Source organism: Enoplosus armatus, chromosome 14 (assembly GCF_043641665.1).
Source record: "Enoplosus armatus isolate fEnoArm2 chromosome 14, fEnoArm2.hap1, whole genome shotgun sequence".
NCBI classification, from domain to species: domain Eukaryota; kingdom Metazoa; phylum Chordata; class Actinopteri; order Centrarchiformes; family Enoplosidae; genus Enoplosus; species Enoplosus armatus.
Genome location: NC_092193.1, coordinates 18,612,320 through 18,626,337, shown reverse-complemented (window position 1 = coordinate 18,626,337; position 14,018 = coordinate 18,612,320). Strand labels below are relative to the sequence as shown.

At 44.1% G+C, this 14,018-nt stretch overlaps 1 protein-coding gene across 2 annotated transcripts; it reads right to left on the bottom strand.

Annotated features, from left to right (window-relative positions):
• Positions 1 to 1,003: 1,003 nt before the first annotated feature.
• On the bottom strand, positions 1,004 to 13,737 carry LOC139296199 (serine/threonine-protein kinase tousled-like 1-B). Of its 2 annotated transcripts, XM_070918544.1 has the most exons (22): positions 13,478 to 13,737; positions 11,497 to 11,618; positions 10,750 to 10,818; positions 10,515 to 10,553; positions 10,309 to 10,384; positions 10,173 to 10,216; positions 10,001 to 10,090; positions 9,799 to 9,879; positions 9,600 to 9,692; positions 9,357 to 9,467; positions 8,543 to 8,679; positions 8,102 to 8,293; positions 7,812 to 7,878; positions 7,506 to 7,603; positions 7,263 to 7,344; positions 7,071 to 7,162; positions 6,890 to 6,979; positions 6,026 to 6,195; positions 5,739 to 5,874; positions 4,053 to 4,164; positions 3,767 to 3,874; positions 1,004 to 3,347 (listed from the first exon to the last, which is right to left on the bottom strand). In XM_070918544.1, exons 1-22 carry the CDS (start codon positions 13,602 to 13,604, stop codon positions 3,198 to 3,200), a joined length of 2,286 nt encoding a protein of 761 aa, XP_070774645.1. In that variant the 5' UTR covers positions 13,605 to 13,737; the 3' UTR covers positions 1,004 to 3,197. The 2 variants fall into 2 exon arrangements, with proteins under 2 accessions (XP_070774645.1, XP_070774646.1); XM_070918545.1 differs by lacking the exon at positions 10,515 to 10,553.
• Positions 13,738 to 14,018: the final 281 nt, after the last annotated feature.

The window sequence follows — 14,018 nt, the reverse complement described above, 5'->3', positions numbered from 1 at the left end:
CATGATGCCTCTGTGAGTCTTTATATGGTCTACAGTGTTTGTTACTTCCCTTTTACAATCTCTTCCCCCCCTTGCATAAATAAAAACAAATCAAGAGGAAAGCCAAAAGGGTCATATTCACCTGCTCCAGCATGTGTCCTTACCACCGACCGATGAAAACGGCAGGGGTAAATTACAGATTACAAAATTACAGGTGTTAATTGATAAATGAAAAAAAGCAGGCACAATCACCAAAAGCACAGGTGGAAAAAGCAGGTGTTGCAAAATTTGCGTGTAAAGTGGACAAAACACATGTAAAACTAAGGCGAAGAACAGTCAGAATTTGCAGTAAAAATAATATATCAGACATATAAAACAGGTGGAAAAAAACGTTAACAAAATGGCCTTTTTAAAAGGCTCCTCAGGTGAGGAAAATGACATCAGTGACTGTAGATGTTTCAAGTATGTAATTAGATCATATAAGCAACTGAACACCCAGTGGAGAAATTGAATCACTACTGAATTCTTAATATAGAAATTTAGAATACCACTGGATTCATACCAAAAACATCTATGTGAACCTGATAGGATCCCTGGTAGCCGTGACGTTCAAGATTGAATTTTGGTGTCTGAATTGACCCAATCCAATTGGAGAAACTTGATTTTTTTTAAATAGGACACTTCAATGTCCTATGTCAATTTGTGAACCCTTTTAATGAGGTATTCAGTTAATAAGTTTCAAATTATTTGCTTCCATACAATCACCAGTGATTTTAGTCTTACATTGTACTATAACCAAGTGAATTACAGTCCCAGTAGTAGTTTTAAGTCTGTAATGCCGCTGAACATTGTGACGAACGGCGCCTGTGAAGCAACGCTGAAGGAGTTTCCATATGCCAGTGTCTCCTCATCCTCACTGTTCATTAACACATCAGATGCCACCTTCCTCTGCTCCATCTTGTTCAAAACACGTCTAGTGATGTTGCATAACCCTCCACAGGAAATATGGGTCACACTGCAGGAATTAAGACTTGTAAGGCAATCTTTATTGCATATGAATGACATGGCCTTGCGCTGCACCCCCAACCGCTAATGTGATCTGACACGTAATGGCTGCACTTACATCTGTCATTAATCATGTGGTGTATTGCACTTGATGCCAGCACCCATTTTCTACTGTTGTTTTGTCAAGTAGGAGAGAGGGGGGGGGGGGGGGGGGTAAAACTAGACAAGAGGGGGCGAAGTTTGTTTTATGCCTTACTGCACCCAAGTGGATACAATTACAATTCATCAAACTGGACACAGACTTCACCTGTTTCATTGCACTTCATCACTTGCTTTCATTTGAGAGCAGCAAGCAGTGAGCAGGTACTTCCTGCAGTGTTAACCTGCCTGTCATGCTACTGGAATCACGTCTGTGTTTGGGGGGTTTTTGTTCGTCTAAGAGACACATAGAAAATCAATTCTTTTGAAAACAGGCGCAGATAGACACTGAGACAGCTTGCTGTTAAATGCTCCAGCTTGTCTTTTGTCTTTTGAATTCTCTCTCTTGCCCCGGGGTTTGCTTTGGGCAGAGTCGGGGTCGCCTGCATTTGAGAGGGGGTAAAATGTCACAACAACGTACAGGTAAGTGTTTTATTTACAGGACCACAACATTTGGATATATCCACTTGATTTCTAGCTGCAGGAGATCATGCTGCAACACAGCCAACCTGGAGAGTGCCCACTTCTACTGGCATGAACAGGAGTGAGCAGTCCTAACGACACAGTACACTGGGACTTTGCTCCATATAATGTCTGTTGGACTTTTACATGAAAGTAAACAAAAACCCGTGTGGACACTGATGTTGGTGGCAGAGGAACGTGTTGCATTGCATCCCTCCCACCCAAAAAAAACTGCACAGCGGGTGTCCGTTTCAGAAAGGGGGCTCTGGAGAGTGTTCCTCTTAACACAGTTCAAGTATGCACATATGCGAGGCAAAAACCATTCACACGTTACAAACTAAAAGCAACATTTATAGCAGCAAACTGAGAACAGCTTTCAGGAGGAAACACAAATAAACTGAGCAAAGTGAAACACTGGGAAGCAAGGGTAAGCCTCATCATTATGTGTTGGCTAGTGAGTAATGTCTCCCGCATATGAAATGTACACTAAATTCTGAGTCCCGAGTCTTTGCAGTACAGTAACAGCTGATCCAGTCCGTCGGTTCAGTCCCCACTCTCTTTAGGCAGCTCGATGAGGACATCTATGACAAGGTGGTGCTGTAATGCTCTGCCGTTTGAAACATTTTGACTCATGTGGACAACGGATTAAGACAGATTCACAGATCCACCTCCTGTAAACCCAGCGGTAGATCTGAATTTGCTCTGCAACCAAAAATAAAAATGTGGACTTGGCTAGTCCAGAACTAGCCCCTCGCTGTAGTACTTCATGCCAAATGTGTGACACCAGATCACCATGACTGGATCGGAAGTGCAAATCAAGCCCAGATATTTCATCTGGAACATTTTTTTTTTTTTTTTTTGTCGAGTCCCATCAAGGTTACAACATCACTTTTAAGTTAACAAGGGCTACAAGGGTCAACTCAATGATCATTTTGTGCCTCATAACAATGGATTGACTTGAACAGGTAGTCCATGTTTGACGTACGGATTCTCACACCTTCTCTGCGACCCTTTTCTGCTGCTCCCCCCGCTGGTCAATGCCACCCCCAAATAAGCGACAAAAGAACATGTATAACAGTGGCTTTATGTTGAAGAAATTCTACGCCATCTTGTGAGGTGTGTTGTGGTGAAGAGCTAAGACAGGTGGGCTTGGACAGGGCATCTAAGAGCCCCTACAGCTGTTGAAATGTCTACTAAGGGGTTATTTAACAAAGTCCATAAAGAAATCCACTCGCTTCATCTTTTTCTTTTCTTGCCCCTCTCTCTTTCCATTTCCCTTCTATTTTCCAGTTTGGTTCTGTCCCCTGTCTCAAAACAGTTGAGTTCAAGGGCACAACTTTGTACTTGAACATATGCAAATGGAGTATCCCCCTTCCACTTCTTCACTCTTTTCCATCTCATGTTTTCCAATTTAACCCTCCTCTGTTGCTAATGTATCCATTTGGGAACAGCTCAAGTATTAAAAAAAAAAAGATCCACATCCAGTATCCTCCGATTCCGACAATCCTGCCTTGAGATTGGCCAGAGGGTCCTGTCAGTCACGTGAGAGCCAGTCAGTAGGTAGGGAGAGATGAGGGGGAGGGCTGCAGGGAGCCGGAGGAGTTTGAACGTCTCATGTGAGGGAGGAGGTAGGAGTCCGAGCACAGTTGGTGGACGTCGAACCTGTCCTCCTTGCGGTAGGCCAGACAGCGCCGGATAAATGCCTGCAGAGGAGAACGTGTTAGAAAAGGGGCTGCGGGCGGTGGGTGGGTTTGTGAGGAGACTCTGCACATTTGCACGTGAGAGTAGATTCAAATGTTCTATTAATGTCTAAAAACACATTTTATTATCGCAAATAAAATCACAACACATCAATGTCTCCACTCAGTTATGCTTACGCCTACTAGGAATGGGCAAATCGATGATATGAGACAATCAACATTTGCCAACTGTCAGACATTTTGTTTTCTTGTTTATACTGAGGTCACCATCCCTTCAATTTCGCTGGTTGTATTAGGACAAATCGGACAATGTTGCAAATGAAGTAGGACAGCAGTAGTGTCTTTTTGGGCCAGTCGTTCCCCTGCGATCATTTAATCCACAAATATTTCTTAAGGTACTCCGAAGATGCCAGTTACATTACCTTGGCCTCTGTGCTAGCCTGTGGTTTAGCAGGGAATTGGACCTCTGTGGCTTTGAGGATGGTGTTTTCCTGGAGAATATCCTGCTGTGATTGGTTGTGACCAAACGGCTGGGGAAAAAAAACACATGAAAAAAAAAATCACCACATATCCATCTCTGATGTACAAATCTTTTTTTTCCTCCTCCCAACAGAATCCATGTTGAACGATCTACTGGAGGTTTGTCTGGTCTTCTCCAGAGTTCATTTGCTTTCTCCAAAGTGTAGCAGGTGGTGTTGAGTGTTGTACCTTGCGTCCGTAGAGGCACTGGAAGAAGATCACTCCCACAGACCAGACATCCACCTTGTTGGAGATTTTAGGTGGCTCCTTTCCCACCACAAAACACTCTGGAGGAAGGTACCTAAAACACACACACACACACGCACACGCACACGCACACACACACGCACACAGAATGAATCAATGTGTAATTAAGAGTTCATGCATATTTTTGCAAATTGTACTCCTTGACTTATTTCATATTGTTCAAGTGGTAGGAATTAAAGAGGAGGTGTTATGCTAATTTCCAGCTCTATATCTTTAATCTGGGACACCACTAGAGTAGCTTTGCGTGATTCACAGATCAAATAAGTCCTTAGTCATCTTATTTTGGCCCTTCATGCAGCCCCTCAGTTCACCCTCTGTCTGACACAAGCCTTGTGAGCTCCCGTCTCTTCAAGGCCCGCCTCCCTAAAAGCCTACTTTCTTCTGATTGGTCGGCTCCCTGGGGCAGGGGGACGCCTCTGTCTCCCTCTCTCTCTCTCTCTCAGCGGCATCACTTCATACTCCAGCCGCTGTGCTCGACTGCATGACAGCAACAGTAACTTAGCTTGGAAAACAGAGATATGGGGCACTGAATTTGATGAACTTGCTATTTATCAGACCACAAATGAGACAAGAAGTAGGTTGGAAAAATGACAGATGCAGCTGGAGCTGAGTGTTTCTGGGGACTGGGCCTCACCGATTACTGTACAAAAACACACAACTTCATTCACTGATTTTGGTGAAACTCGATCATTTTATGGAGAAAATGTTTTCTGGTTTTCCCTCTGATGTCCTCCGGCTGCTCTGCCTCAACTCTCGGTGATTTAAGGAGTTTCCTGATGGACAAAAAGATTTATAAAGTAACTGCTAACTGCTGCTAACTGTAGCTGCCTTTAGCTCAGTTCGCTCTGAGCACCAGGGGAGTGTTGGAGTTTTGGACCGCCGGGAGGAGGAGGTTTTCAGTCCCGGGCTCCGAGAGTCAGATGGTTAGAGTCAGCTAGCTAAGAGCATAGATATAGATATACATCTATGGCTAAGAGGACTGCTAGATGCACAGCTAACTAGCGAACGGCAGCTACAGTTAGCAGTAGTTAAAGATTACTTTAGCAACAAGTAAATCCATCTGTCCATCAAGAAACGACCTACTACCTACCTACTTTCCTTCACAACAGAAAAAGCACTTTCTGCGAGACACACTGAACAACCTGAGTAGTAGTAAAGAGCAGTCCTGAGCCGAGCAGCCGAATACCTCAGACAGACTGAGCGGGAGGACGAGCACGTCCCTCTACTTCGTGGGCATGCTTTTTTTTTCTTTTTTCTTCTTCTTGGTGGGCGTGCAGTCACTGCTGTGCCCTGAGCAGATGACTATCTGAGAAAATCTGGGATGCATTTCGGAATACATATCATGGAAGTAAAACACGAAAAGCGAAGGGAGTGTTCTGAGCCGTCTGAAGACTGAGCTTTTGGGTCACAGGGATTACTTTTACATACGTTTCCCTTATTATTTGGCAGCTTTGGTAACATTTAATAGCAATATCCTGCATTGTAACACTATGTATATGAAAAGCATAATAGGTCCCCTTTAAAGGTAATTCATCGACCATAAAGAGGGGTATAACCTACGTTACTGTGTCATTCTGAGAGAAATTTGTGTGTGTGTGTGTGTGTTACCAGTAGGTGCCTGCTCCCTGCGATGTGAGGTCCATCCCGTCCACGCCATAGTTATCATCATCCATAATCTTAGACAGGCCAAAGTCTGTGATTTTGATTTCTCCACACGCAGTACCATCCACCAATAAGATGTTACCTGCACACCACACACACACACACACACACAGTGAGACGGTGTGACTGACACAGGTTCAAACACTGGGCAGGATTGGTTCTAACTACAGCAGTAATAATACATTTGATACCATGCATGATTCATCCAAAAAGGTTTTGAACATGTGACCCACCAGGCTTGAGGTCGTAGTGAATGATGGGGGGTTTGATTTCGTTGAGGTAGCGCAGGGCGCTGACAATCTGCATGACAATGGAGCGGGCCTCCTTCTCTGACATCAGCTTGTTTTGCTTCAAGTAGAAGTCCAGGTCGTTGCCTTCACAGAACTCCAGAACAGTACAGAACCTGGGAGAGCGCAGGACGTACAGTTACATACAAAGGGAAAAGATCAAATTCAATTAAAGTGAAGGTGAACAAATGGAGGCCAACAGTACCCTTATAACAAGAATGTAACAGTGCTGTTGAACTGGAAAGACTAAAGGCTATGAGGAGAAATTTCACAATTTCCAGTCGTGTATGTGAGCTGCCCAGTTCCTCATGGAAAGCTTTGCTAACATGGCAGAATATGAGCTGGGCCTACGCTTAACCTTTGTACTCAACATAGAAACGGTTTGATGTGTTTTTTGGGCGAATATACAGTATCGTCAGCGTCTTTAACTCTCTTTTGGGTATGGGTGGCTACGCCTCACGCGCTTAGTTAACACTCAAAGATAGAAGTTTACCCTTTAAAAATAACTTCCATTGTCATGGGATGTTGACGCTGAATCATACATTTTTCAGCAAACTGCTTTTACTATTTACTCTTTCCCAATCTGATAACACCCCTATGATGTTTGCTCTTGCTTGTAGCGCCCACTGACGTAGAGCCTTGAGGCAGAACTCAAACCTGCCTCTACGAAGGTCTGATTCTTACTGATGTGCACCATGTTGTTTTAAACCCACAGTAAAAGATGCTTTTTTAACCCAGCGCTGGGTGACAAACAACCTCAGGATGTCAACACAGCAGGGCTGCAGCTGGCAGAGGTCAGGGGTGACTCACGTGTCAGTATCCAGGGAAAAATAGTCATACAGTTTGACTATTCTGGGATGGTCCAGCTGCTTGTGTATCCGGTACTCCCTGCATGCATGCCTGGAAGGAAATAAATGTCAATGTAGTGTGTGTTGCTGGAGAAACATTTTGTCTTTGTGTCTCTGAAGTTGTGTGTGTATATGAGACCTACTTGTGGTAGTTCTCCTTTTTCTCCTCTCTCCAGTTCTTGTTGAGCTGGTGGATTTTAACAGCTGCGTAGCGCTGCTCAAACAGGTCAAAAGCCTGTGTGTGATGAGAAAACATGCACACATTTGTCTCCAAACATACTTTTCAGAGAGAGAGGGGATTGGAAAAATAACTAGCCCAACCATACACACATTACCTTATAGACTTCACTGAAGCCGCCCCTGCCCAGCAAGTGCAGCAGCAGGTACCTCTCATTCAGGGTAGGGTGGTCTTTAAACCTGTGTGAGGAGGCACGAGAGGTTAAGCTCACTGCTTATGCTTTGTTGATTTTATTGCAATTCCCATATTCTTACATATACGTCTTTAACTACAAAAGCCATTCCCCATCACTTTTCACAGTTCAAACAGTCTTGTGGTGCTGTATGTAGGACAGACTTACGCTGAGCTGTCCTCGTTGTTTATCCTCTTCAGCTCTCTGATATGGAGGTTCCTCACCCGCTCCAACCGCTCTAGCTCTGCCTGGATCTCAGCTTCCTCCTGCATAAACACACCATTTTAATTAGGTTTCTTTTTGAAGATTCATGCACTTAAAACTCATGTATGCAATCAAACCATTAAAGACTCCAGCTGCCATTTAACACTGAATGATCGTCTATGCGTTGTTTTAACATTTTCAGTGTTTCAATGTGTTTCAGTGTTTCTCTACAAAAAATGTGGCCACAATATGTTTTTTGGTGCGACTGACCTTCTTCAGATGTCCAAGGCGAAGCTTGAAGATCTCTTCCTGCTCGTGGTACTCAGCGAGGGTCAGTCTGCCAAAACATGGACAAGTCAAAATCTTCGGACAGAAGAGAAATCTCAAAAAAACACACTTAATTGGTAACATTCAGAAGTCTTGATAATTCAACTCCAAGTCATCTTGCAATTACATTTTAAGCTTCCACTTGAAGAAGAATCGTGAAGAAAATCTTAAAGAGGGGCCAATCCCCCCTCTCATTCTTTATGGACAGTATGTGTTTATTTCAGTGTACTCACAGTTGGGGCAAGGAGGGCTTGAGGAAGGGGTCAGAGTCGTTGCCGTTGACCACCTTAGTTTTGCGCTGCTTGGGTTCAGAGGTGGAGGCCACCGAGAGGGAGGGAGACGCAGGGTTTGGAGGCTTCCTCTTGGCCAGCAGCTTCCTCTGTCGTTCTATGTCCTCCCTCTGCTGGTTGATGCCCTCCTGCTGCCTACACAGAGGAGGAAATGTAGGAAATGGGTCATACGGAGAACTGCTATAGCAGACAATAAAACAGTGTCATTTTCATTTTCACGTGTTTTGCTCCTGGCCCTGAAGTGAAGCGTGCACACCAAATCAACTTGTGCCACTGTATTTCTGACCCTTCAACACTGTTCAGAATGCAAAATCTGAAAGAAACATGTTGAAATGAATTTAATTGGATTGAAAACTATAAAAGCATGCGTGTGCGGTCTCTCACTTGATCAGGTTCTGGAATGCGTATCCGTCGGTCCACTGCTCCGTGTAGGACGCTCCGTGTCTGACAGTGGTGAAGTGACCGAGGCGGAGACGGTCCTGCATGCTCTTCTCACGACACGACTGCTTCTCCTGGGTGCTCTGATCACAAAAACAGGCAGACATTAGAAATTAGAAAGTAATGTTGCTGAAGGCGTCTCAATAGCAACAGGAGAGAGGAGAGACCAACAAAATATTCACCTATAACAATATAAGGTTACATCTCCACCCACAATAAAAAGTGTGGAAGGCAGGTTTATTTTCTAAATCAAAAAACTGAATTCTCCAGACATATTAAAGCCCCATTTAGGAATATGTTAATATTACTGAATCAAATGACTGCATTATGAAGGGGTTGCTTGTGCCCCAAATCCCACCACCACTGTGCAGCTCTATGCAACTCCAGCCCAAAATGGTGGAGACCTGAAGGAAAACAGGTGGCTGATGAAGAGATTCAAAAGATCTACCAACCCAAAGACAACAATTTTCCCTCAGAAGTTGTGGACCAAAGCAGAGCAACAACACCAGGGAATATTAGACTTTTAGGTTTTGCTCAATTTCTGTTGCAAGCGTAAGTGGGCACTTTTTTTGCTATCTTTGCAAGCAATACGTTTCAATATGTTGCTGACACATTAGGTGTAGGAACATGACAAGACGATATACAGTAGGCTGCGTCTCTTGTCAGTTTGTTTTTCTTTCTACCCACAAGTGATCAAAAACCACTTGAATCGAATGTACAGTGAATACACAAAACAGTGCATTCATGCAAAGACTGATACCTTCTCTATAAGCAGTTTCTTGCTCATGGTGATGCACTTATTGAGCCTCTCCTTGTATTTCTCCAGGAGTTTCTGCTGTTCATCTATCTGTCTCCGCAGGTCACAGTTAGCCTGTTAAGGAAAGACAGCAGGGAATGCATTCAGTGTGGTTGTGTAGTTATAAACATGAAACCTAATGTGATAACCCACAGCACGATAAACAGTCATCCTCTAATGCACTAGCCATCAAAACACTGAACTCACCCTGAGCAGGTCGTCTATTCGCCCCTCTTTTTTTTCCAGGTCCAGACTCTTGTTGCTCTCCAGAGCAGCAAGTTTCAGGCCTGTTAATTCCGTCTAAGAGAGGCAGACAGAGACAGTCAAGAGGTGTATTAATAAATGTACAATCCATACTTCAGGTATCTTCGGGGGGGAAGGGTGTTTCATGTGTGCGTTGCATTACCTGGACACACTTGCTAGAGGACGCTTTGGGGTTGTGATCCACAAAACACAGACTTGTAGGAGAGGAGCTATTCTGCCGGATCTACATAAAAAAGGAGGCGTTGTTAAACCTTGTAATGACACAGAGACAAACATTCACCTCGTGTAAATAACTCATCAGAAATTCCTATGTTAAGGCTTCCTACTGTTTGTGAAACACTCACAATTGAGCCTGGGGCAGAGTGGGAGTTCTGTGGAGAGCGGCGAGCTGATGGGAGGCCTCTGACCGGACTGGAACCATTTCCACCCTGGAACTTTGCAGAGAAAACAAATGGGTAAGCTCAAGAATCTTTAATCATAACATATTGGAATGACAGAAGTCGCTGCAATACTCACATCAAAGTAGTCGCTGATTTTGGGCCCACGAGTGGAAGTCTTTCCTGCATAGAAAATTGAACAAAGAATTAATACAAACTATCAGTAATGCATGGATGCCTATATTATACTGATTTCTTGCAGGTGTCAGTCATACCTTGACTACTCTCTGAATAGGTGTCAGCTTTCCTTTTCCTCCCTCTTGACGATTCAGAGTGCTTCTTCTCCGGGGTCTGTGAATCGATATGAAATAAGAGAGAGAGACAAAAAAGAAGGTATAAATCCCCTGTGTTTTACCTAACAAAGCTGGTTCCAGTGGTGGTGTTCAGCAGGAAAGAGCAGCAGGAAGAAAAGAGTACATACTGAGTAGGCAGGGGAGCTCCCTCTTTTCAAATCAGAGTTCTAGGAAGAGAAGAGAAGGAGAGGTGGAGGTAGTGGGAGAGACAGAAAGACGAGTGGGCAGAGCAAGGGAAAAACTGACAACATGCAACTGTGTCTAACCAGGCTTCATTGTTGGTATCTGTGTATTAAAATATGTTATATTTAAAATTAATAAGTCATCCATGCTCATTGCAAAAATGGTTAGTGTGTGTTTTACCTCAGACTCCTTGTCACTAGATGAGCCCAGGCTGCCATAGCTGTGGTTGGAGGACTCATTGGCCAGACCCTACACACAGTGAGAATTCAAACAAATTAAGAGAACAAAACGCAATAAGAAAATAGTCTCTACAGGTGTGTGGTGCTATTCAAGTTCAGGAACCTCATGAAATGTAAACAAAAGGGAAACAAAAGCCTGGAGGAAGGCCTCTAGTCTGCCACGTCTGATAGGAATCCAGATCTTCGGTTATTAGGTGTGTCACTTGGCCCTTTTCCACCACATGCACATTTCCAGGAACCCAGCATCCTTTTTTAGGAAAACAGGAAATTTTACCTGCTTTTCCACCATGGGAACCTGGGTTTGGTTTTTTATTTTTCCTGCCGCCAAAAAGTCCCTGTTGCTGAGATAGTACTTTCGGATTAGTTAGTCACTGATGAACACAAGCCTCAAGACTGCTACAACTTGTGTACGGCATTCTTTCTGCTGCAAGCAAGCAAGCACTGGTTGTCACTAGTATCGATATGAGAACTTGTCTTGGAATGCAGTCTCGAAAGTGTTGTCTTGTGAGCAAACATTGTGACTAAAACAAAGCTGTTTAAAGCTTTTTAATCCTTTATCAGTCAGGAAACAGGAATGCACAAAATGAACTTTTAGCTCATGAGGTTCCTGAGTCAGCTGTGTGTTTGTGTGTGGTGTGGTGTGACGTATCTCAAAAACAAGGCTTTCATTTTTCTGTGCTGCGGTTACCTTAGCACCTCCACTGGTGCTCCCAGTGCTGCCTACTGTGTTGCCACTAACAGCTCCTGTGAACCTGGCCTCCAGCAGCTCCTGTCTCCTGGGGTCCAGGCTGTGCAGCTCCTCCATGGGGCCTGGCATAAGGGCATCAACAAAAGTAAGGTGAGACGCTTACATTATCGTCATGACTAGCAAAACAGTGGTGACACAGAATGAGAGCGATTGAGCCCAGAACGTTTCTCTGTGACAAAATGGAATAAAAATAAGCACTATGAGAAGGAACAGAGGACAGTATCTGTGTGGAGGATTAGAGAAAATTAGAGTGATTAGAGGATAAAAATAGAAAAATGGATTTGATTCAAGTGGGCAGCAGGTAGCTCTTTAAAAGATGCACTTTCATGCTATGATAGAAGATGCTGTAGATCAGTGACACTGCATTTCCAACTTAAGCAAGAAGGTCATTCTACCACTGAGGAGTCAAGAGTGGAGGCCGGGGCGGAGTCTCCCAGTATGTCAACACAAAAATCTTCAACCAGCCCTTCTATTATTTCATTAGTTCGACTGTCAAAATGGTCTCATTGCAAGGCGCTAAACTAGTCTGTGATATTAAGGGATTTCAATACATTGCAGACAGAAAACACCAGCTGAGATAAGGACACTATTAGTTGTTATCCTAAAGTCACACGGTTCTATATTGCTGCACAGTCAGTGAGGAATAGATTTGGGCCTTTCAGTAGTTATGTGGCTAATTCAAATTGCTACACACGTGCATTAATGTTCCTTACAATGTTGGAAGGGGACACCGCTTTTGGTTTTACAAGCCACTCAGACTTCGCAAAAAAAGCCTACTTTTGTATTTCAATTCCCTCAGTGTACGGCCAGACGTCTGAGTGGCAAACCTGTCAATCTGAACCACAATGTTCATAAAATGACGGGCTAAACATATAAGCTGCCTGACTGGGCCTTCTATGACAACTGGTTTCCAGGGAGAGACACACACACACATACACACACACAGGTCCCCTGCTCTCTGCTGACTAGTTACTGCTGCAAGTGTTTGTTTCCTTATTGGACATTTCCTGGCTGTCATCTTTACATAGCTTCTGGCACAGGGGCAAGCCCTAAAAGGCATAATGGACATTATGAAACCCTTGAGCAGTGAAACAGGGAGTACACCACAAGGCCTGTGTGAGGTTATCTAAGGACAAGGGAGAGAGTGGTTTAGGTAAATTAATCTCTATAGCTAGAGCTTCATATTACTACAATATTTTATATATTTGTACATTAGTGTTCACAATCTAAGGTATAAAAATCATTCTTAAACGATACTGTAATTATAACGCAGATCTTCGTTCTTACCGTTTTATTAACACCATCGACGTCTAAATATTTTTTAACATATCATGTCCTATAACTAATGTACTGGAAGATTATAACCAATTGCTCCCACTTATGATCACAGTTGTCACATCACAGCAACTCAGCATTATCCGAGTAAATAAAGTCTGAACATGTCGAAAACAATGTGGAAAAACAGATGCATGCAAACTGGCCAGAAAGGTAGAATCCAGGGCCTGTTCTCAAGTTTATAGCAGTAGGGGCATGTACTGCAATGCATTAATGGATGCATGCATAGCTACGTTGTTTAATATCCAACTAGATGCTGTTGATAGGGGGCGAATGCTACAAACTGCTACAAAACACTGTTATCGCATAAACATCTGCGAGAAACTAGGAATCATGTAAGCTGACAGTCACACAAACAAAACAACAAGCTAGCGCTGCCTTTGTGCAAACATGATAGCTTGCTGCTAGTTAGACTGGCCATCAACTGAACTGACAGCTGACGTTTGGCTTCCAATTCACGGCATCAGTGAACCTGACATCCATTTTTACTTCAACAAACGTTAGCTCGACACGGCCAAAACAATCCACTTCTCCTGCAAAGAACACACTTTAAGGAGAATAAGAGTCGGTTGGCGAGCTAATATACCTTCCTTGCTCTTTGCGGTCGCCGTTATATGTTGTTGAGAAAACGTTGGGGACGAGGAGAGCTGCGACCAAGATGGCGTCGCCTCCAAACTTCCACCACCACTTCCACTGTTACTTTGGACACTCATGAAGCCACTTTACCGCCGAGAGGAGCCAGCGTACACACTGTCATTCGCAGAAATCCCAAACTTGCGTCCATCGTTTGACACCTGCTGTAACCAGACAGGCCAGTAAACGTGAGTTAGAACGTTTTTGAGTTGCTAGACGTCTCGCATTTTGTGACCCGTGTGGGTCTTGCGGAGGAGCGGCTTCCTGAGACACTCGCTGAAACGGATCCAATGTAACCTTTGCATGATGACCGCACCGCGCGCCTGTCAGCATCCAGTTCGCGAGCGGAGCTCTGATTCCAGTAGGCGAGGCTATCGCGAGGCTGGCGCGCACCTAGCAGCGCGATGGGGGATGGCACGACACCGAAACAGACACTGATCTGGGATCATTTTACCCTCCTCCAAACTAGCCTCAGGTTGACTGGAAGGCGCTAC

Bases quoted from the DNA above. Each gene is read 5' to 3' on its own strand.
- LOC139296199 (XM_070918544.1), bottom strand. From the start codon at position 13,604: ATGAGTGTCCAAAGTAACAGTGGAAGTGGTGGTGGAAGTTTGGAGGCG. The intron at 9,880-10,000 runs GTGAGTGTTTCA...TTTTTTATGTAG, and splicing joins ACTCTGCCCCAGGCTCAATT to ATCCGGCAGAATAGCTCCTC. The intron at 7,345-7,505 runs GTAAGTCTGTCC...CTCCTCACACAG, and splicing joins AACAACGAGGACAGCTCAGC to GTTTAAAGACCACCCTACCC.